Genomic DNA, 22896 nt, shown 5'->3' on the forward strand with positions numbered 1-22896 from the left:
ACGAGGCTAATTATCCTACACATGACTTGGAGTTAGCAGCAGTTGTCTTTGCATTGAAGATTTGGAGGTCGTATTTGTATGGAGAGAAGGTGAAGATCTTCACAGATCACAAGAGTCTGAAGTACATCTTTACTCAGACGGATTTGAACCTAAGACAGCGTAGATGGGTGGAGTTGTTAGCAGACTACAACTTGGAGATTGCTTATCATCCGGGAAAAGCTAATCAAGTGGCAGATGCCTTGAGTAGGCGCAGGAGCGATGTTTCGCGAACTAAGGAGGTTCAGGAGTGTATGGGAACACTTGCTAGTCTCAGATTATGCGCCACTACGTTAGACGGAGAGACTGTTGGCCTCGAGGCGGTAGATCAGGCAGATTTACTATGGAGGATACGTAAAGCTCAGGATGTCGACGAGGCCTTGCATAAGCAGATTGAGATCGAGAGTGTTGGATATCATACAGCATCGAGTGGGATGTTCATGTACCGGAACCGGATTTGTGTGCCCAGTGATGAGTTGTTAAGAAAGGAGATTTTACGGCAAGCACACCACTCGCGTTTCTCTATTCACCCAGGGAACACCAAGATGTATCGGGATCTGAAACGTTACTACCATTGGCCTGGTATGAAGAGGGATGTTGCTACATTTGTATCGCGGTGTCAGACCTGTCAAATGGTTAAGGCTGAGCACCAGGTTCCTAGCGGGTTATTACAAAACCTGCCATTACCGGAGTGGAAATGGGACATGGTGACTATGGATTTTGTATTGGGGTTACCGACTACTTCAGGAGGGAAGAATGCCATATGGGTAATTGTGGACAGACTTACCAAGTCAGCCCATTTCTTAGCGATTAAGACGACCGACGGAGCAAGTCAGTTGGCGCAAATTTACATCGATGAGATTGTGAGATTGCATGGAGTTCCCGTGAGCATTGTATCTGATAGAGACGTAAAGTTTTCATCTATATTTTGGGGAGCCTTTCAGAAGGCACTTGGGACAAAGGTCCATATGAGCACAGCTTACCATCCGCAGACCGACGGTCAGTCAGAGAGGACTATTCAGACCTTAGAGGATATGTTGAGAGCTTGCGTTCTAGATTGGGGAGGAAGTTGGGCAAATATTTACCCTTAGCAGAGTTTGCCTACAACAACAGTTATCACTCCAGCATTAAGATGGCACCGTATGAGGCTCTTTACGGTAGGCCTTGTCGCACACCGCTTTGTTGGACAGAAGTGGGGGAGCGACGTGAGATTGAACCTGCAATGGTTCAAGAGACGGTAGAACAGGTTGAGATGCTCAAGAATCGGCTTAAAGAAGCCCACGATCGACAGAAGAGTTATGCAGATAAGCGCCGTAAGGATTTGCAGTTTGAGGTTGGCGACCTGGTATACCTGAAAATGAGGACATTTCAGGGAGGATCTAAGACTCGGAAGCTAAAGAAGCTTAAACCGAGATATATGGGACCATTTCCTATTTTGGAGCGGATTGGAGCAGTTGCATACCGATTGAAGTTATCAGCAGAGTTATCAGACTTCCATGACGTGTTTCATGTTTCCGTTTTGAGGAAAGTCGTTAGAGAGCCAGAGCTCATTTTGCAGCAGCCACCAAGTGATCTTGGCAAAGATTTATGTGCGCCGTGTACGCCAGTGGAGATTTTGGATCGCCAAATGAAAACAGATAAGGGAATGATGACCATGTTGGTCAAGGTTCGTTGGGAGAGAGACGGGATCCAAGAGGAGACATGGGAGCCCGAGCTACAGATGAGGATTGACCATCCAGTGTTGTTTCGGGATGTTATTGGACAGTCTATTGGTGACTCGAATTCGGGGACGAATTCCGTGTTAGTGGGGGAGAATTGTAATGACCCAAACCCAAGCCCACTATCTCAAACCCGCACAGGCCCAAGCCCACTCGAAATTACCCAAGGTAAATTCTATAAAAAGCCACTCCACTTTGTTTTCTTCACCATTTGCAACAAGAGAAAAAAAAAAAGATTAAAGAAGTTAGAGAGAGAGAGAGAACTAAGGAAGTGTGATCATTTTGTAGAGAGAGGGTCGCCGGAGCTCGTCGCCGGAGCCACCACGTCCAGTGATCGCGTCCAGTTCGCCACCACCGATCATCCCCCTAGGTAACCCCCGGAAGCCAAATGCATTTTAAGTTTTATTTCGGCCGTTTTAGTAAATCGACCATAACTTCCTAACCGCTGCGTATTTCGTGCATGCAAGACCACCATCGCGTTCCTCTCGACGAGACGAATCCATAGCCACCGAAATCGTCGAAATCGGAGCTCAGACGAAGCCGTACGCGCCTCCGGAAGATCAACCCGCGCGCGCGCGTGAAACGCACGCGCCACCGTCTCCGACCACCGTTCGCCGGAGCCGCCGCGCCCGGCCGCCGTCAGTTCGCCGCCGGGAGTCCGCCGCCGCGTCACCACCGCACCGCCGCCGCCGCCGGTGACTTTTCCGGTAAGCCACCGTCCCTCCGCCGTCGCCGCCGGTGACCTCCGCCGGTGACTCGCCGGTGACTCGGCCACTCGGCCGAGTCGACTCGGTGAGTCAACTCGGTGACTCGGTCAACCGGTTGGTTTGACTGGTTTAAATTAATTGCGAATCGGTTAGGGTAAACCGGTTGGTTAAAATTAATTAGATTTCGGTTAGGGTAAACCGGTCGATTTAATTAATTAATTAATTTAATTTCGGTTAAGGCTAAACCGGGCGGTCCAATTGAAATCGATTTAGGTCAGAGTAAACCGGTCGGTTAGGCTTAATTGATTTCTGGTCAAGGTTTGACCGGGTTGACCTTTGACCAGCGGGTTGACTTTTCCTTTGACACCCGTTTTCACCCGTTCGAAGGGCGTTCTGACTCGGAATTTCGATCTGATTTCAGATTTGGAGTCTATTTGAGCAGCTGGAATTCATAGACATCACTTCTCTTCATTTGCTAAGGTGAGGGCTTCTCCGTTAAATCCCGAACTAGTTTAGTACTGCCATTATGAAAAGTTTAGTTTCGAAACATGATCCGTCTCTGTGAATCTAGTCTGTTTGCGAGTCTTGTTTGATTATTATTGATATTGATTGTTAAACCGGAATTAGGTTAATAGAGGATTCAACGGTTGTGTGAATTTATTGTCGCTGAGCACGGTTATATATATATGTATATACATAGTTATGAGTAGGGACTATGTGATGGGCGTGAGTTCGGAGATGTCCGAGATTCGACGCTACGGTGTGATATGGGCGTGAGTTCAGAGACGTTTGAGCTTCGACGCTACTGTTTGGGGCGTGGTGCAGAGACGTTTGCATTCGACGCTACGGTGGGCGGGGGTACAGAGACAGACTGTACTAGCGACGCTTCGAGTATATGGTTATATCCTTATAAGGAAATGCGTGGTGCAGAGATTAGCTGTGTGCTATTAGCGCATTCTTTGTTGTTATGTGTGGTGTACTAGACACCGTGTTTGTTTCATGCTAGAGCTAAGCCTACATAGTTGTAGTGCTATGAACTGAGTCAGTGGTTTGCGGTTTAGCATCCCATACCTCACTGAGCGACTCCCCTGTTGCTCACCCCTCTTTCTTTCCCCTTTCAGGTGAGACCGATGAGCAGGAGTGATCATATCGGACTAGTGCTACTATTTGGGCTCGTGGGCTTTATCGTTCATCGTTTTATCTTTTATCGTTATTGGGCCTTCAGGCCTTCAGACTTCTATCGTTTATGTTATTTCTTATTTCAGCCTTCGGGCTTATGTTGTTATTTATATTTCGGATGTTTATTTTCGGATTATGACTTTATGATATGACGTGGATTTTATTATCCGTATTATTATTATTATTTCCGCTGCGCTATTATTTTATCGTTACTTTTTCTCGAATTATTTTATCATATTCGCCAGACGCGGTCGCGTCAGCCTCCGTCGCCAGCTCAGCATCCCCTCCATCATCAGAAGCCGTACAACTCGGCCTCGCGACCACAAGCGTCGCGGCTTCCAAACAGATCCCGCTCTTCAGCTTCAGCGACGGCGCGTGTCTCATACTCGTCCTCCCGTTAGCAACCACCGTGCATCCATGCGATCCTTTCTCGTCCACATGCGCCTCCGTCTCACTGCACTCATTCATCCCTGCCGTGTCCATCGCCACCGTAGCTTCCCCGTCTCCGTCGCGCAGCATCAGCTTCTCCTTCTCCTCGCGTTCCTTCACCAGATCTCTCATCTGGTAATGGCGCGTGGAGACCTCCATCAACGCGCGGATCGTCCACACCAGGCGCGTCTTTAAACGGAGACGAACTCTGAATCGGTCTCCGCGTCGTCACCGTCGATTGCCGAAGCGTTGTTGACCGTCACCGAACGGAACGCTACGACGACACAGCTATCGAGACTCTCCCTGAACTCCGCCTTCCATTTTACGACGGTGCCTTTCTCAAGCTTGATGTCTCCGCCGTGGAGCTCCACCTCCAGGTTTCAGATCAGGATCCTGTTAAATCCGGCGAGAATCTGAGACGGAGTCGGGGTTTTGACCGGTTTAACGGAACTGGAAAAGATCAGGATAGATTTGAACAGTGAACGGAAGAAGCAAGCTTAAGGGGTGAGACAGAGATACTATTTCCTTTTCTTCGTTTGCAGCGAATTAAGGTTGCAGAGGAGTGACTTCTAAAACGGGCCGAAACAACTAACACCAAGTCAGTTCAAGAGAAGCCCATACACAGAGCACCATCTAAAGCCCACTACGCCGAAGACTAAATGAAACGGCAAGACTTCTTGCGTTTGGACGCATGTCGGCTGGAGAACGCTCGACTTTCCAGGCTGGCGATGACGTGGAGGGCTGTGAGGGATGGAACATTTTTTATATATATAGATTATGTATGGAAAGACTTGGAAAGATATTATGACATATAGGAATAATATATTTATTTTGTTTGTCTAGAAATGTAAAAAATAACCCTATACATATGAATATAATGATTTCAGTATTTTCTTTTCAAATTTTTGGTCATACACAAATAAAGTAAACTTTCATTTTGACCTTTTGATTTGTCCGGTTGTTCATGATTTTATACCCAAAAAACTAAAGTAAACTATCTTATTTTTTTGTATAGACTATAAAGGCTCATCAACCATAGGTCATGAAGAAGAAAAAAAATTCTTTTATGAGTTCTACTAGCCTAATTATTTACGAACACTGGTTCCATCAAAATTTCCTCCGAAACAATGAACTCTTTTTCTTGCAATTTCGATGGCATTGAATCTTTTATGGGTCATGAGCAAATGAGATGATCAGGCCATTGTCCAAATCGGATTAATGGGTCATGTTGTGAATTTCTTCTCATCTATCTTATTAAAACAGAAACATTCTGTTGGACCTAACATTTATTCTGTAAGTTTTTAAATTAAATACACCTTTATACTTTATAGTTAAACCTACATTAAATCACTAATGTTACTTTCTTTATACTACTATCCATGTTTCCAAACAATATAATTATTTCTTTATACTATTATCAATGTTTCCAAACAATATATTTTTTATACTAATATCAATGTTTCCAGACAATACAATAATTAATCTTAGTTATTTTATATCTATCATTTTCTCTTTAAAATTTTGTAGAAACGTCATAATTTCATAAATTGCAAAATAATGAACTTTAAAATTTGGATTATAAGATTACATATCAGTCATCCATCAGTTCAATCGGTTAGTCTCGAGGTTTAGTGATTTTTTTTAATATGAATATTTTAAAAACCAAAATTGAATTGTCAGATCTCCGGATTAACGGATATAATCACAATCCGGTTGAATTTAAAAACATTGATTTAAATGCAAAAATATTTAAATACACACTCTTTAAAATTTACCAAAATATTTGTTAAGTTATTAGTGAAACTTTTTATCGTAAAATATTCCGCGCTTCCAAAGCGCGGGTCAAAAGTATCATGATAAATTATATAGCTTCTAACATAAAATAAACTGACGGTAAGTAGAGTAGTCCAAATCACTCGTGTATTACTTAAGTCCTTTATATAGTTTTAATGGGAAAATCGCATAAAAACCCTCAAGGTGGCAGCCACTTACACTTTAAACCCTGAGAGTATTTCACAAGCACTTTAAACACTCAAGTTGGCAAATTTAGCATATTAAACCTCCAATCCGGCTTACTTGTACATCAAGTTAAAATCATAACCGGTACTGTTCAAAACTGATGACGTGTCGGTTTTTTTTTTTTAAATATATTTTAATAATAAATAAATAGAAAATACAGAAAACAGAAAAAATCATAAAAAATTCATAAAAATTCAAAATAAAATTCAAAAAAATCTTAAAAAATTACAAAAAAATCACAACAATAATTATTTTATTTTATTAATAAAATAAATAAAAAATAAAAATATAATAATAATAAAAACTTGAAAAAATCATAAAAATCATAAAAATCAAAAAATTCATAAAAATCAAAATAAAATAAAAAATAAATTTAGATAAAATAAATATAAATTCATGATAATGATTTTTATTTTATTATAATCTACGAGAATCAGTAGAATCAACTACAAAAAAATCACAAAATAATTATTTTATTTTATTAATAAAATAAATATAAATAAATATATAAAAAATAATAAAAACTTGAAAGAAATCATAAAAATCCACAAAAATCAGAAAATTCATAAAAATCAAAATAAAATAAAAACTTAAATTTAAATAAAATAAATATAATAATAATAGATAAAATAAATATAAATTCAAGAATAAACTATATTTTGATGTTTATGGTTCGAGGTTTTCTGAATCAGAAAAAAAATCATTATCTTCAAATTGATTCTCGTAAACCAAATCAAAAGCAAACAAATTAAATGATACACGAGTTTTACGAGTTCATCATACTAAGTCGATATTCTAAACCGTAAACCATGAGCTAACCACCTTGCTGAACCAGATTAACCATCCTCTTCAATCTTGACTTCTCAATTGATATAACCAGTCGTGGTTTAAGTTAACCAGAATTGATTCTCATCACCAAAGCACTACACGAACAAATTAAAGTCCAAGTGTTTGCTTTTGAATAGCTTCTAAAAGATTTGGACCCTTTAATTTGTCTGCTTTGATTTGGTTCAAGAGAATCATTTGAAGATCATGATTTTTTATGATTCAGAAAATACACGACCCATAAACACCAAAATACACTGTTTTCTCAAATTTTTGTAGAAAAATATAAATTTTCATTATCTTGAATTTATATTTATTTTATTTAAATTTAACTTTTTATTTTATTTTGAATTTTATGAATTTTTTGATTTTTTGAGATTTTTATGATTTTTTCAAGTTTTTTTGTATTATTATATTTTTTATTTATTTTATTAATAAAATAATTATTGTTGTGATTTTTTTGTAATTTTTTGTGATTTTTTGAATTTTTTATGAATTTTTATGAATTTTTATGAATTTTTTATGAATTTTTTATATTTTTCTGTATTTTTATATTTATTTATTATTAAAATATTTTTTAAAAAAACCGACACGTCATCAGTTTTGAACAATACCGGTTACGATTTTGACTTGATGTACAAGTAAGCCAGATTGAAGGTTTAATATGCTAAATTTGCCAACTTGAGTGTTTAAAGTGCTTGTGAAATACTCTCAAGGTTTAAAGTGCAAGTGGCTGCCACTTTGAGGGTTTTTTATGCGATTTTCCGTAGTTTTAATGCAAGATTTTTTTTCCAACAGTTATGCAACCTTGATTTTCAGAGTACTTGTTTTATAAATGATTTTCAGAGTACATTGTAGACAGGATTCATTCAGAATCGTTTTTATCAGTCATCCGTGACAGTTAGATTTGAATATGCATCATACACAGATAAATACAATTCATTATCTGCAAAGAAACGTAAAGTAATTGACGTATGTTACATGCCTCCACACAAATTGAAGTTCGCTTCTTGCACCACGTGGCATGTGACCTAATCACAAAATGAATGGTACTAGAAGACATCATGCGGTATTATTCGCCATCATTCATTCATTCTCAATCTTTAAAATCCCAAGAATATTAGAAAACTCTCCATCTCTCTGAGAGTGAAAATGGAGATAACAGTTGCGTTAGTAACAGTTTCCGCAGCTATAGTTGTTGTGTCGTGGTGGACATGGAGAACATTAATGTTGGTTTGGTTTAGACCAAAGATGCTTGAGAGTTACCTGAAAAGACAAGGTCTCTCCGGTACTCCTTACACACCGCTCATCGGCGATTTGAAGAAGAATTTTAATATGATGAAGGAGGCGAAATCCAAACCCATCAAACTAACGGATGATATCTCACCACGTGTCGTGCCTTTTCCGTTCGAAATGCTCAATACACACGGTATATATGTTAAATGTTGTATGGTTGGCCTCTGTTTTATTGAGTACATGATCGATCAAGAAAAGGTCTCAACTATTGTATGTTGCTGAAACAGGAAGGACGTTTTTTACATGGTTTGGAACTACACCAACCATCACTATAATGGATCCTGAGCAAATCAAGGAAGTGTTCAACAAAATTTATGATTTCCAGAAGCCACATACGTTCCCGTTGGGTAACGTGATAGCCAAGGGACTCGCTAGCTATGATGGTGAGAAATGGGCGAAACACCGAAGAATCATCAACCCAGCATTCCACCTTGAGAAGATCAAGGTATAAGCTTAGATCATCTTTAGAGTAATTTATGTATGTATGTTAATGAATGAATTAAGAAATAATTAGAAGGTAAAAGTCAATTTACCTATAGTCAATTACTTTTAAATTGGAAGTTAGTAATAATACCGATTCTAACATGGTATCAGAACCATTCTATGTACGTGAGAGGAGTCAGGAGTGTAATGAATGAATCAAGTTTCACATTTGTAGTTGAAGAAATATTAACATATATATGAAGTAATAACCAATCTAATTATTGTCAATTGATTTTAAGTTCTTGGATTCTTTGCCAAGTATCAGATCCAGTCTTCTCACCAGTTTGTTATTTCGTGGAGAGATCTGTACGGAAATTGAAAATGAAATCTAGACTATTTTGGTTTTTTCTCATTGGTGAGAACTGATTTTCAACGTCACTACTTTGTGTGACTATCTTTCCTTCAAGCATGAATATTTTATTCAAGCATTGACTCAAATTCGCTGTCAAACTTTCTTAACTGTTCTGCTAGTGTTGTTTATCTTTTTAGTCAAAGTGAATGAAAATTTTTCACATTCTTTTGTAGTAGAAAAAATTGAAATTTAATGTAAATAAGTTTGTGTTTCGAAAAAAAGAGTTGTGTTCATTTGGCTCGTCCAACTTGTTCCTTCTGCTTGTGGTGTGTAGAATATGGTACCTGCGTTCCACCAAAGCTGCAGCGAGGTCGTTGGCAAATGGGAAAAGTTAGTCTCGGATAAAGGATCCTCATGTGAGATAGACGTGTGGCCAGGGCTTGTGAGCATGACTGCTGATGTGATCTCCCGTACTGCTTTTGGCAGCAGCTACAAAGAAGGACAGAGGATATTTGAGCTACAAGCAGAACTATCACAGCTCATTATACTAAATTTTCTGAAATCTTTCATCCCTGGATATCTGTAATAAAAGAACTAAAACTTGTTTGCATCTAACACTTTGGAGATGGGAATCACGTTTTGTTCAATACTTTTCTTTCTTTTTGTTGCTGTAGTTATCTCCCAACAAAGGATAATAGAAGGATGAAAGCAGCATCCAGAGAAATACAAGTTATACTGAGAGGGATCATTAACAAAAGGTTAAGGGTTAGAGAAGCTGGGGAAGCACCAAGTGAAGATTTGCTAGGTATACTTCTTGAATCGAATCTAGGGCAAGCTAAAGGAAATGAAATGAGCACTGAGGATGTAATGGAGGAGTGCAAGTTGTTCTATTTCGCCGGACAAGAGACAACTTCAGTGCTTCTGGTCTGGACAATGGTTCTGTTAAGCCAACACCAAGACTGGCAAGCTCGCGCACGACAAGAAGTGAAGCAAGTTTTTGGCGATAACGAACCCGACACAGAAGGCTTGAACCAGCTTAAAGTTGTAAGTAAAACCAAATAAACAAACATTTGATAATGAAAAACATTTGTTGTGTTTTGATGATTTTACTGAATGCTTCCAACAGATGACAATGATACTATATGAGGTCCTTAGGCTATATCCTCCAGCAGGGCAGCTGACCCGAACCATTCACAAAGAGATGAAGCTAGGCGACCTGACACTGCCAAGAGGCGTTCAGATCAATCTACCTATTCTGCTAGTCCATCGCGACACAGGCCTGTGGGGCAAAGATGCAGCCGAGTTCAAGCCAGAGAGGTTCAGAGAGGGTGTCTCAAAGGCAACAAAGGGCCAAGTATCTTTCTTTCCCTTTGCGTGGGGACCAAGGATCTGCATTGGCCAGAATTTTGCTCTGATGGAGACAAAGATGGCTCTGGCTTTGATTCTACAGAGATTCTCCTTTGTGCTTTCACCTTCCTATGTTCATGCTCCTTACACACTCATCACATTGCACCCACAGTTCGGTGCTCATCTTATCCTACAGAAGATATAGTTCTACAACCTCATGTGATGTTTATAAAAGGAGCTTGTTGTATACGTAAGAATTCAGATATTAATGGGGTTTTTAAAAATTGTGGCCTTTTTCATAGTCGACAACAATTTTGATATGTTTGGTTGTTCATAATCCATGCATACCAGAAATCAAAGCAAAGTTACAAAAGTTGCTTTGAATTGTTTTCTATTTTTGAACTAGTTGATGTCCCGCACCTTGTGCAGATTAATATATCTATATACCTAAAACTTTTAGTTCTAATATTTATTTAAAAATAGTAATTTAATTGTATAAATTTTTTTCATTATTATAAATTATAAAATTTCAATATTCGTAACCAATATATTAAATTACATTCTTTTATTTCATAGTATTATTTATGTGATATATATTTTAGATCAGAATATTTTCTATAATAATTTTTAGTTAGAAAATTTGTATTTGAAATTAAAAGCATAGTGGAAGCCCCCTTAGTCCAGTGGTTTGACTAAGGGTTCAATTGCTTCTACACCCGGAGGTCTGGGGTTCAAACCCCAGAAAATACCAAATTATGCAGATTATAGAGAAATAGGTTACATGAGATCTTCAGCTTGGTGCAGGGCGTATCATCGAACATGGATTTCATAGGACGGCTCAGAGTGATGCAGTCAGGCGTGTATTCTCACAGGATTGTAGAATTGTCGGCTGTAAAATCGTCTTTGTAATATTTTCATCATTGTAATAGCATAATTAATCGATAATAATCGATTCAGACGTTCAAAAAAAAAAAAATTAAAAGCATATTGTATTTGAACTGAAAAGAGATCATGTGGCACTAAAGAGATTATTAAAATCACAACTATAAAATATCAATAAAATAACGATAATCTAGGAGTATTTAATTCGGTAAAACTAAATTATTTAAAACCAAAACAAACATAAATAGAGAAAATAGTTTGGATTTTGTAGTACCGTATAAATCAAATGCATGTTATTTTTAAGAAACCGCAATATATGGATATGGTTCAGTTTATTAAATGATCAAACCAAATAAACTAAAAAATGGATTAATTAAGATATATTAGTATATTATATATAAATTTTATAATAATCTCTATTTGATCAATATTTCCAATGAAAATCAGAGAAACTGGATACAATATTAATCATTGAAATCATAAACTAAATATAAGATAAAAACAATCATGATATTATCGGTATATATTTTGCATACCAATTATTAATATATATTTATTAATTAAATATCCTAAATATCATCATAATTGTTATATATTAAATATATTTTTAAAATAATAGTATATATATCAGTAGAACATGTTCATGTTTATTATTTATCTTAAATATCATATAATATATATATATATATATCAAAATATAATTTAAATAATAATATTAATTAAGTTATGACTTATCCTAAAATCATAGAAAATATGAAAAAGTTTAAAATACCAATTATTAATATCTATTTATTAATTCATTGTTCCAAATATCATGATAATTATTATATATTAAATATTTTTTTTAAAAAGATAGTATATATATCAGTAGAATATGTTAATGTTTATTAATTATCTTAAATATCATATAACATACAGATATCAAAACATAATTAGTTTAATAATATAAATTAAACTATGACTTATCCTAAAATTATGAAAAATTAAAATTTACCTAAATTCATGGAGAAGATGACAAATAAACAAAATCAATTCATAAATAATAGTATAGATTTAAAGTTAAATTATGTCACAATAATATTTGTATGATAGCAAAACGATTTTGATTTTCGTATATCATTGTTGCCGATAGTTTTGGTAAAATTAGAATAATAAAAAAATTATTGATAAACAGGAAAATACCACAATAATTAAAGATAATTAAATTTATTACTTCACTACATCATTGGATGGCTCCGCATATCATTTGCAAAAGTGAGTTATCTTGTTCTCATCCAATTTCTTCTTTCAACTTCTCAATATGTTGGTTGACTCCATATCTGGTCTTGTGTTAGGATACTTCTTTTCTTTACATGGGAAGGCTTTTAGAAGGCTTTGGTGTTGGTATCATCTCTTACACGGTAACCACTCAAACTCATCTAGTTTTGTTCTTGCTTATAAAATAACACATTTGGTGTATTTATGCAACTCTTCTCGTCAGGTGCCTGTATATATAGCTGAGATAGCTCCACAAAACATGAGAGGAGGATTGGGTTCGGTTAACCATGTTTTTGAAAAATGTCTTAACCAATTTTGATGAACATGCAATGCAACTACTCTTCTCTGCTAACTATGTAATATACTTTCTGTAGCTTTCAGTAACAATTGGAATAATGCTGGCTTACTTACTTGGCCTCTTTGTTTCATGGAGAATTCTAGCAGTTCTTGGTAAAACCTTGAGACCATTTTTTTTTTATCTGTAAGCTCTCTAAAGCACTTTCTTGATTTGTATTCCTTTAACCTTAATAGGGACATTGCCTTGCATAGTACTCATACCAGGCCTCTTTTTCATCCCTGAATCCCCTCGCTGGCTGGTACTCCTCCTTGTTTTTTCCTTTTTTTTTTAATTAGCTCAGTGCATGTTTATGGTTGATTCACACTCTAATGGGACGCTTTAAATGTAGGCAAAAATGGGTATGACTGATGATTTTGAGACTTCGTTACAAGTCCTTAGGGGATTTGAGACGGATATTACCGTTGAGGTTAATGAGATCAAGGTATTATTAATTACATCTAACAAAGTTCTTTGTTTCAAAAAGTTACCATGAAGACAGATGTTTTAAAACACTTACTTTTTTGTAATAAATGTGCAGAGATCTGTAGCATCGTCTACAAAGAGATCATCTACAGTTCGGTTTGTAGATCTCAAGCGGAGGAGATACTACTTCCCTCTCATGGTCGGTATAGGGTTGCTTGTGCTTCAACAACTCGGTGGAATCAATGGCGTCCTGTTTTATTCTAGTACAATCTTTGAATCTGCAGGTAGGGCCTTTGCCTTAAGAACACCCTGATGCTTCTTGTTTCATATTATTACATAGTTTCATATTGTCTTTTTTGTGTCCTCAATTAATAGGAGTTACCTCGAGTAATGCAGCAACATTTGGAGTCGGTGCTATTCAGGTAGTGGCGACTGCAATATCAACATGGTTGGTGGACAAAGCAGGTCGTAGGCTTCTGCTTACCGTGAGTATCAATCAGTTTCATTAGTCTCATATCTTTACGACTATGCCGAAGTTGAAAAACTAACAAGGCAAATGTTTTTGTAGATCTCTTCTATTGGGATGACGATTAGCCTTGCCATTGTTGCAGCTGCTTTCTACCTTAAGGTACTTTTTAAAGTTTTTTAACTTCTCTCAACACCATTGTTTTTATCTTCTCCACCAATCATCTGCGGTTTGATCTTTTGAGTTTTACATGTCTTGTTATAGGGATTTGTGTCTCCTGATTCAGACATATACAGTATGCTGAGCATCTTCTCAGTGGTTGGAGTGGTGGTAAGTTTGTTTGTTCTGTAATATATAAGCCCTGTTCTTTATACGAACACGGGACCTGCGGCAGCGGCAAAGAAAATACAGTGCGAAGAAAGCAAATTAAACAAGCAAATTAAACGGTACGGAAAATTGAAGCTGTCGCGAGTGAACACCGGAAGAACAAAAGATGGAATTCAGTTGTCGCTGAAATTTGCAGCGTTTGTTTTACTCCTCCGTCACTGCCGCAGCGTCAAGAAAACAGACTGGATTTGTTACATGAATTATGTGGTTGACTTTTTTTTGCCGTGATGATATGTTGTATTTTCAGATGCCGCCGCAGGACACGGCGTTCACGAAAATAACAGGGCTATATTGAAACTTGCTTGATGCAATAAGCTTATTATTTTTTTCTTTTAACACTGTTGAATCATTACACAGGCAATGGTTGTTTCTTTCTCATTGGGAATGGGACCGATTCCGTGGCTCATTATGTCTGAGGTATATAGAGTTGGTTTAGAAAGTTAGAACTCAAAAAAAAAAAAAATTCATTAAACATATATGTTTTGATTGATTTCTGTTGTTGTTGTTGTTGTGATGAAACAGATCCTTCCTGTGAACATAAAGGGTTTAGCTGGGAGTATAGCAACGTTAGCGAATTGGTTCTTCTCATGGTTGATCACCATGACTGCAAACTTGCTCTTAGCCTGGAGGAGTGGAGGAACTTTCACTCTGTACGGTGTGGTTTGTGCGTTCACGGTGGTGTTTGTGACTCTGTGGGTTCCTGAGACCAAAGGGAAGACGCTTGAAAAACTTTAAGCCTTATTCAGATGAGAAAGACATCAAAACGATCAATTTCATTCTTTTGTATTTATCTCTCTACATCTCTGTTTTGGCCAAAGAACAAGAAGAAACAAAGAGATAATGTGAGAAGTTGCTAAGATTTGTTTGTTTGTTATGTCAATAATCTTCTGTCACAATGTATATGACCACATTTTCATTTTTCATGTGTCTTTTTTTTTTTAAATTTGATCAAGTTATTCTCATAGACTACAGACTATGCCACACTATTTGTTAAAATTCAAATTCACTATTGCCATAAATGAACAAAGAAAAGCTCGAAAATTAGTTTGAAATCCGGTTTATAAGGGTTGAGTTTCAATTTTTTAAATAGTTTCTTGACAACTTATGTGACAAAAGAAGAGAATATATTCGATGGTGAAGACCAAGAGTGACAGAAGAAAGAATCAGGTGGAGCGTAAAGAAGGTCAGTATAATATTTGAAATAATGGGCCTTATTGGACCTAATATTTGAAACTCATTTAATCTGCAGGATAGACTTGAGACGAAGCTACATCTTATGCGTTATAACATGACACGTGGCAATCGAAGTGCCCTCCGATTGAAAATGTAACCGTTTCACGGATGATATATCTCAGAGGGATTGTTGCCTGGGTTCTTCACTTTTTAGGGTTTTCTCCCAATTTTTTTCCTCTCGAAATTCCTGGAGACAACTCTTTTGCAGAAGATTCTTAAATTAGTAATTTTATTAAAAAACTCGATTGATCGTGAATTTGTTTTTCTTGGTTCCATTCATATGTTGTTTTAGGGCTTGATTTTTTTTCTTTTTTTTTTGTCATCGGCTTGATCGATTGTTTTTTTTTTACGATTTTGATTTAGGGTTTCAAGTTTCATTAATCGTTCCTTTGATTATTATTGTTGTAGCGATCCTGGAAAGCGCTTGAATCGGAGTGGAATTATCGTTCGAGGTAACGTCTCGTCTCTGTCTAGGCTAATTATTTTTTTTTCTTGTACGGATGATCAGTTTTCTTTGAGATGATTTGTATATATTTTAGGAATTGGCATGAGAACAATGATATTTTGATTTACATTATAACTTAGAACCTCCTGATCGTGCTCTAGATTATGAATGTTATCCATATCTTGACTTTAAATTGGTTATATACCTACGTTTCTGGGTTCAAGGATTGTTTCTTTTACTTGTTTTCACTAATATCACTCACTTAGCCTCTCTCTCTGTTTACAGTTACAGGGGGGTGTGGAGAAACCATCATTGACAGATTGAAGATCAGTGGGAATCTTTTGACTTGAACGGCTAAAGAAGTAGCAACAACAAAAACAGATAAGTTCTTTTACTTCTTTACTCTTTTATGTTTTATTGTGGAACCGGTAGACACTGCTCTATCTTACTTCAGTTTTAGTTTTTATCAAACCCCAAATAGATCATGGGCAGACACTTATCTAATAGTGTTCTTGCCAGATTCTTATTTTGGGGGACATTGTCCCGAGTCCCTGTTGCGTAAAAAGCTTTAGACCGAGAGGATATTTAAACCCATCTCCCTAGAAACTGTTGGTTGTGGTAGTGCATGTCTAAGAAACATATGTTTTGTGGGATGGAAAGTAAAACATATTTTAGTACCCACGGCTTTTCAGAAACAACCATCGGCTTAAAATAGTCTTTAGACAGAAAAAAATAGCTATGTCTTTAGACAAAAGGCTATGAATTGGTTTGAGCTTGTTGGATGGAAAATAACGACCACAAGTCATGAAAACTAATTGTCCCGAGTCCCGTTGCGTTATGAAAAGTAGTTGGAAAATCTAGTTACCCACGGCTTTTGTTTATGGGTGGTTTTAAACCATATTGGTATGTACGGTTGGAGAGAGATGTCTTCAGACAAAGACTCTCGATCCAAACCACATCCATTGCTTACCCACAGCTTTATGAAGCAAGTGATGTTTGAGGATGCAGAGTGTGATAAAAATTAGTACCCACAGCTTAAAAACAACAACTCTTTTGACAGAGATTGTGATTGAAAACGTATGCATACGTCAGTACCCACGGCTTAAAAACCAGTTTTAAGACAGAGACTGAGATTGAAAACGTATGCATTACGTCAGTACCACACGGCTTGCAAAAGGTCTTTAGAAAAAGACTGTGATTAAAAAACGTTTTCAGTACATCTGTGTACCCACGGCTTTGCAAAACAGTCTTTAGACAGAGACTGTGATTAAGATATCGTCATCACATATGTACTAAGGCTTGCAAAAAAGGCTTTTAGACAGACTCTGAAGGAAAACGTCTTTGTCACATTTGTACCCACGGCTCTAGACAAAGACAATGAGTGAACAACACGTCTTTATTAGACAAAAAGGCTATGAATTGGTTTGAGCTTGTTGGATGGAAAACAACGACCACAAGTGAAGAAAACTAATTTTCCCAAGTCCCCATTGCGTGAAATAACGATCACAAGTTATGAAAAGTAGATGGAAAATCTTGTTACCCGCGGCTTTTGTTAATGGGTGGTTTTAGACAATATTAGTATGTAAGAAGTCTTCAGACAAAGACTCTAGATCTAAACCACATCCATTGCTTATCCACAGCTCTATGAAGCAAACGATGTTTGAAGATGCAAAGTGTGATACAATTAGTACCCACGGCTTAAAAAAACAAGTCTTTAGACAGGACTTGATTGAATAAACGTATTCATTACGTTTGTACCACGGCTTGCAAAAAAAAAGGTCTCGAGACAAAGACTGTGAATAATAAAATTAGTACCAACGGCTTGCAAAAAAGGTATGTAGACAAAGACTGTTATTAAAAACGTTTTCAGTACCCACGGCTTTGCAAAACGGACTTTAGACAGAGACTGTGATTAAGATATCTTCATCACATAAGTACTAAGGCTTGCAAAAAGGTCATTAAGACTGAGTTTTCATCACACTTGTACCCACGGCTTATGAAAAGTATTAAGACAAAAGCTGGTAACTGAAAACAGATTGCTTTAAGACAAAGACTTGCCAAAAAGGTCTTTAGACACGGCTGTGAATGAAAAATTCTTTATCACACTTGTACCCACGGCTTTGCAAGATAGTCTACAGACAAAGACAGTGAGTGAACACCTCCTCAATATGTTAACTGTGAGTCTGTGATTGAAAAAAGTCTGTGATGTAATTGTATTCGTCAGAATGTACCCACGGCTAGACAAAGACTGGGGTTGAACGTGTTCAAATTATACATTAGTACTTATGGCTAAGAAAAGACCAACGGCTTACAAATAAAAGTTGTAGACAAAGGCTATATGATCGTCCCAATGGCTCTAAAAAAACTATTGGTTGTTTACAAAAACAACCATCGGCTTACAAAATGTCTTTAGACAGAAAATGACTATGTCTAAGGCTAATGAGATTTGGAAGGATTCATTAAAGACAGACTATGAGTTGGTCTTGGAGATAACGATCCCAGTTTATGAAAAATAATTGGAAAATCTTGCTACCCACGGCTTGCTTTATTACGGTTTGAGATAAGTCTTCAGACAAAGACTCTAAATCTAAACCACATCCATTGCTTTACCCAAAGCTCTAAGAAGCAAAAGATGTTCAAGGATGCAAAAGTGTGACAAAAATTTAGTACTAACAGCTTATAAACAAGTCTTTAGACAGAGACACTGATTGTAAATGTATCTAGTACCCACGGCTTGCAAAAATGAAGTCTTTACACTGATTTAAAATGTATTCGTTACATTAGTATATAGTACCCACGGCTTCACAAAGAGTCATCAGACAAAGACTGAATCTAGAAAAAATTTCAGACATCTGCTAAGTTGCTTTTCCAGTACCCACGGCTTGGAAACTTTACTGCTCAATAAACGTCTCAAGGCAAAAGACTATGAGCTGAAAAAACATTTTGTAATTTACAGTAACCCACGGCTTATAAAAGGTTGGATTCACTAAGTACCCACGGCTTATAAAGAAGTTTAGACAAAGACAGATTCATTATATAAGTACCTGCGGCTTATGAAGTCTTGAGACAGAGACTTATGTACCGAAAACTAGTTCTTCACATTAACCACAAGGCTTAAAAATCACTAGAGTAAAAAGCGACAGACGGTTGAAAAAGACTATAAATCAAAAACAGACTACATAGCATTTAGAAAAAGACTGCACATCAGTTTTTGGCTTTGTTGGATGGGAAACATAACCAATGGTTTAAACCAAATCTTTAAGATAGAGACTATAAACAAAATTGGGTTTTAGCTTGTTTGTTGGATGGTTAGAACGACCAACAGCTTACACCATGAACCAAAACTAACACTATTCCTTTCTTTTATTATTTCCGGCTCAGCTCAGAAGCTAGAAAGCTACTAATCGAGTCTTATGTTGCTCTATGCAGAGGTTCTACACAGCTTGATGCAATGATCAGGCTCTCAGAAGCAATTGCTAGGAGTTAACAAGTTGTCAATTTTCTTTATCTCTGAACTTTGTTTTTTTTTTTCAGGTGAAACCGAGTCATGTTCTTTTATAGCTGTCCGACTTCTTCAGTTATCAAAAGGTAGATTTCAAATCTCTTTTCTTTACTCATCTCCTGATATCTCCCAAAATCTCAGCCGCATATTAATTTCACCTATCCAGTGTTAAGTCAGGGGATATCGATCTTCCAGAAGGGTGCATCCGAGCCAGCTCCTGCTACTGCAAATACTTAAGCACATCTTCCTTTTGATCTGAGTCACTTAAGAACCATAACAAACATCATTGTGTTTTCTAAACAGATAATGGAGAAGCAGCTCCGATGAAAGAATCACACAGGCTTTAAGTCATTCGCCTTAGACAACACGAAGAAACTGTAAGCGAAGACAGTAAGCAACTAAGCACTCCTCAGTTCTCGCGACCATTACTTTCTCTCTTCAACTCGTGATACAACTTAACTCTTATTCTTCTTTAGGTTCCGACGGAATCAGCAGAACGAGAAAAAGTAATACCGTTCGCAAGAGCAAGTCAAACTTGATATCAAGAAACTCAGAGCCATTATGAGGTAAATCCAATCCAAAACATTAACTGTAGGTGAAGATTATGTCAAGTTTTATTTTTCTGTGTCAGTAGAACCACCTTATATCTGTACCGTACAAAGTTTGGTATGTAGCGAAGGCCAACCTAATGGTATGAACCAAAAATTGATTCCTCACCTCACTATGTACGGCTTAGGAAAGTCCCTACACAAAGACTATGTGATAGGTTTTGAACTTGTTGGATAGAAATAAAAACCATCAATCCCATAAAGCAAGTAGCATATTCCTTACTTTACCACTCACAAGGTAAACTATCAGCATTGCGTCAACTAAATACTAATTACTTATGATTTCCTCAGGTTTTGTATGTGCTTCAGAAGAGTCAAAGATGATTTCCAGTGTATCAGATATCTTTGACAGGTATGTGCATTTCAAATTTGTTTGTTACTTTGGTTGATACAATTATGAAAATTACAAGCAGGAGAAGCTGATATGAAGTGAAGACTAGTTCCATTTTTTTTAGTTGTGTGCTTCATAAACTGTTCATACCCCTCATTGAGGCCAAGGCTTTGTTCAGGTATATATGCTTTTCTTCACTTTTTCTCTTACAAATTGATATTATTACATTTGATACAAACTAAGCTAAAAGATATACGCGTACAGGTATAGAAATTGGAAAGCTCCATTTTAGAATTAAAAATGTTTTATTAAACTATCTTGAAAATGTTTCTCTCATAGCATCCATGAGATTTTGGAAATTGACTCCTAACATATCTTTTTTTATTTTGTGTTTATATTGTTGTTACCTTGTTTGGTGCTTGTATGTATCATGTTGCTTGTGGTAATAGTTTTGTTGGATCTCGAATGTTTAGGTTTTGTTTTATTACTCTAAACCCTCTTTGACCATTTCTAAACCTGTGAAACAACTAGTTGACAATTCTCATTTGCTGATGATTACTGTGTTACGTTTTGTAATTGTTACAGCCTATCCCTTTGTCTCCTAGTCTTACACGTTGATGAAAGCTTGAAAATCTTTTGAATGTTCGTGTGTAGTTAGAATGTGCAATTTATCTTTCTTGATTTTCTAGGATTAGTGTTAAATTCATGAAATTGGAAGAATCTAAAGTCCTGTTATAAACATGTGGAATATGTCCTTTGATATTATTTCCTATCTAAAGTTCATGTTATAGATTATGATTAATGTAGATAGATTCATACAGCTTACAGAGAAAAATATATTACTCCTTTAAATAGACTATTTGAATTTCTTATGTACATAAACAATCATGTTCTCTTAGTTTGTGTTATAAGATGGTAATATTTGTTTCTTGCATCATGGTTGGCCCTCGTATCGTCTATTGCTTGTTCTTGCCTTCAGTTGATATAACATCTCTGACGTTTGCTTCTTGATTCTTAGAATATAGTTAGTGTGGTAAATTCATTTCTCCACTTTATTTTCTTCTGGATGTTAGATGATCACATAAGCTGGATCACATAAGCTGGATGTTCATGTTATAGATTATGATTAATGTAGATAGATTCATACAGCTTACGGAGAAAAATATATCACTCCTTTAAATAGACTTTTGATACAAATTTTCTCGATGGAGTACTAGCTATTTTTAATCATTTTGCAGAGATGTCGGGATTACATTTAAATGCTTCAAAATCATCTATATTGGCCGTAGGACAGAAGGCTGTGAGAAAGGACTAACAGTAGCCTCCTTGCCCATCAGATACCTGGGAATGCCTTTAACTTCGAAGGTTTGGAGTAAACCTGACAATGAACCTCTGGTTAATCAACTCAGAAATTTCTATCTTGAACGCACAGAGCCTTGACGTTTGCAGGCAGGCTACAACATATCAAGTCTGTTATTACAAGTACTGTTAATTTTTGGAGTTTTGCTTATATTCTTCCAAAGGGCTTCTTGGAAACCATAGATAGTATGTGTAGTGCATTCTTGTGGGCGGGCTCTCCAACCAAAGCTCATAAAGAGAAAGTTGCTTGGGCTGATATTTGCCATACTAAAGAAGAATGAGGATTGGGTATACGTAAGCTAGAAGACATTTGCCGCTGCTTTGCGTTGCGCCTCATATGGCGGCTCTTTCCTCATCATGATTCATACTGGGTGGCTTGGACTAAAAAATATCTTCTCAAGGATGGATCTTAATAGGACGTAATGGAAGGTACATCAGGTTTGTGGGCATGGTGTAAATTTCTGAAGCTTTTTCCTCTGGATTTCGAATTTTTGCGAGTTGATACAAGGTGGATGTTCTACTTATTTTTGGTTTGAGATTTTTGAGTTTAAAAATCTATTCGGGTTTGAGATTTTTAAGTTTAAAAACTCTAGCTCTATTCGGGTATTTATAAGCTTTGGTTCCGATTTGATTTGGATCTTTGCGGGTTTGATAACCAGTTTAAACTATTTTAAAAATTTTTAAATTTATATATATTTAAATATCGTTAAATCTAAGAAAAATATATAACATGTAAATTTGAGTAATGTAAGCTAAAGTACGTAAATTAAAAATTAAAATAGGTTTAACTTGAATATTTGGATGAAGAATAAATATATATTTTAAATTTTTTTGGTGTTTATATACTTTAGATGTTTACTTTTGACTATTTTTATATTTCAAATATTTTAAACAACTTAAAATAGCTTATATTTTGGATATTAACTCGAAAAATAGCTAACATATTGAAGTATATAAATATGATTTAAATACATTCGAATATCTGAAATATTTCCTTCGGATAAGGTTTAGTTATGGTTCTCTAGATACCAAAATGGTAAATCTGTTTGGATATTATCTAGTTTCGGTTTAAATTTGGTAATATTTTTTTTGTTTAGATTTGTTCAAAGAAGAGTTGATATTATAATTTCCATGAATTGTTTGTCCAATAAATTTTTTTTTTTTGAATTTGACACTGATTTAATTGAGAAGTTAATGAAGTGTATTTAATTCAAATTTAATTTTAAAAAACACATTAATGTAAGTGGAAAAGACAAAGCATTAAAATAGGAAGTATTATTTAATTGTGTATTTAATTCAAATTTAATTTTGGAAAACACATTAATCAAAGTGGAA

At 36.1% G+C, this 22896-nt stretch overlaps 5 protein-coding genes across 20 annotated transcripts; 4 read left to right on the top strand and 1 right to left on the bottom strand.

Moving 5' to 3' along the window:
• Positions 1-3838: 3838 nt before the first annotated feature.
• LOC130498865 (F-box protein AUF1-like) lies at positions 3839-4447 on the bottom strand. Its single transcript, XM_056992560.1, has one exon. It carries the CDS (start codon positions 4226-4228, stop codon positions 3839-3841), a length of 390 nt encoding a protein of 129 aa, XP_056848540.1. The 5' UTR covers positions 4229-4447.
• Positions 4448-7995: 3548 nt separating this feature from the next.
• Positions 7996-10725, top strand: LOC108822776 (cytochrome P450 72A15). The gene is made up of 5 exons (XM_018595937.2): positions 7996-8342; positions 8437-8654; positions 9319-9566; positions 9659-10028; positions 10111-10725. Exons 1-5 carry the CDS (start codon positions 8066-8068, stop codon positions 10534-10536), a joined length of 1539 nt encoding a protein of 512 aa, XP_018451439.1. The 5' UTR covers positions 7996-8065; the 3' UTR covers positions 10537-10725.
• Positions 10726-12531: 1806 nt separating this feature from the next.
• Positions 12532-14062, top strand: LOC108820212 (sugar transporter ERD6-like 6). Its single transcript, XM_018593187.2, has 9 exons — positions 12532-12613; positions 12694-12759; positions 12845-12920; positions 13002-13066; positions 13157-13249; positions 13346-13514; positions 13606-13715; positions 13799-13858; positions 13961-14062. Exons 1-9 carry the CDS (start codon positions 12566-12568, stop codon positions 14045-14047), a joined length of 774 nt encoding a protein of 257 aa, XP_018448689.2. The 5' UTR covers positions 12532-12565; the 3' UTR covers positions 14048-14062.
• A 373-nt stretch (positions 14063-14435) lies between these two features.
• Positions 14436-15000, top strand: LOC130499213 (sugar transporter ERD6-like 6). Its single transcript, XM_056993240.1, has 2 exons — positions 14436-14500; positions 14606-15000. Exons 1-2 carry the CDS (start codon positions 14444-14446, stop codon positions 14816-14818), a joined length of 270 nt encoding a protein of 89 aa, XP_056849220.1. The 5' UTR covers positions 14436-14443; the 3' UTR covers positions 14819-15000.
• A 450-nt stretch (positions 15001-15450) lies between these two features.
• Positions 15451-22254, top strand: LOC108822775 (uncharacterized). Of its 16 annotated transcripts, XR_008938044.1 has the most exons (8): positions 15567-15768; positions 16047-19349; positions 19430-19653; positions 19740-19829; positions 20163-20380; positions 21441-21567; positions 21652-21684; positions 21758-22254. XR_008938044.1 is itself a non-coding variant. In XM_056993150.1 (7 exons), exons 3-7 carry the CDS (start codon positions 20192-20194, stop codon positions 21862-21864), a joined length of 339 nt encoding a protein of 112 aa, XP_056849130.1. In that variant the 5' UTR covers positions 19356-19653; positions 19740-19829; positions 20163-20191; the 3' UTR covers positions 21865-22254. The 16 variants fall into 16 exon arrangements, 1 of the variants encoding a protein (XP_056849130.1); XR_001944964.2 differs by adding an exon at positions 15451-15539 and having other exon boundaries at positions 15725-15768; positions 21441-22254; XR_008938042.1 differs by having other exon boundaries at positions 21652-22254.
• Positions 22255-22896: the final 642 nt, after the last annotated feature.

This window comes from Raphanus sativus, chromosome 8 (genome assembly GCF_000801105.2).
Source record: "Raphanus sativus cultivar WK10039 chromosome 8, ASM80110v3, whole genome shotgun sequence".
NCBI classification, from domain to species: domain Eukaryota; kingdom Viridiplantae; phylum Streptophyta; class Magnoliopsida; order Brassicales; family Brassicaceae; genus Raphanus; species Raphanus sativus.

Bases quoted from the DNA above. Each gene is read 5' to 3' on its own strand.
- LOC130498865 (XM_056992560.1), bottom strand. From the start codon at position 4,228: ATGGAGGTCTCCACGCGCCATTACCAGATGAGAGATCTGGTGAAGGAA.
- LOC108822776 (XM_018595937.2), top strand. From the start codon at position 8,066: ATGGAGATAACAGTTGCGTTAGTAACAGTTTCCGCAGCTATAGTTGTT. The intron at 9,567-9,658 runs GTAATAAAAGAA...TTGTTGCTGTAG, and splicing joins TCTTTCATCCCTGGATATCT to TTATCTCCCAACAAAGGATA. The intron at 10,029-10,110 runs GTAAGTAAAACC...TGCTTCCAACAG, and splicing joins GCTTGAACCAGCTTAAAGTT to ATGACAATGATACTATATGA.
- LOC108820212 (XM_018593187.2), top strand. From the start codon at position 12,566: ATGGGAAGGCTTTTAGAAGGCTTTGGTGTTGGTATCATCTCTTACACG. The intron at 13,067-13,156 runs GTACTCCTCCTT...CTTTAAATGTAG, and splicing joins CTGAATCCCCTCGCTGGCTG to GCAAAAATGGGTATGACTGA. The intron at 13,716-13,798 runs GTGAGTATCAAT...ATGTTTTTGTAG, and splicing joins GTCGTAGGCTTCTGCTTACC to ATCTCTTCTATTGGGATGAC.
- LOC130499213 (XM_056993240.1), top strand. From the start codon at position 14,444: ATGGTTGTTTCTTTCTCATTGGGAATGGGACCGATTCCGTGGCTCATT. The intron at 14,501-14,605 runs GTATATAGAGTT...GTGATGAAACAG, and splicing joins CGTGGCTCATTATGTCTGAG to ATCCTTCCTGTGAACATAAA.
- LOC108822775 (XM_056993150.1), top strand. From the start codon at position 20,192: ATGATTTCCAGTGTATCAGATATCTTTGACAG. The intron at 20,224-20,326 runs GTATGTGCATTT...CATTTTTTTTAG, and splicing joins GTATCAGATATCTTTGACAG to TTGTGTGCTTCATAAACTGT. The intron at 20,381-21,440 runs GTATATATGCTT...ATCATTTTGCAG, and splicing joins GAGGCCAAGGCTTTGTTCAG to AGATGTCGGGATTACATTTA.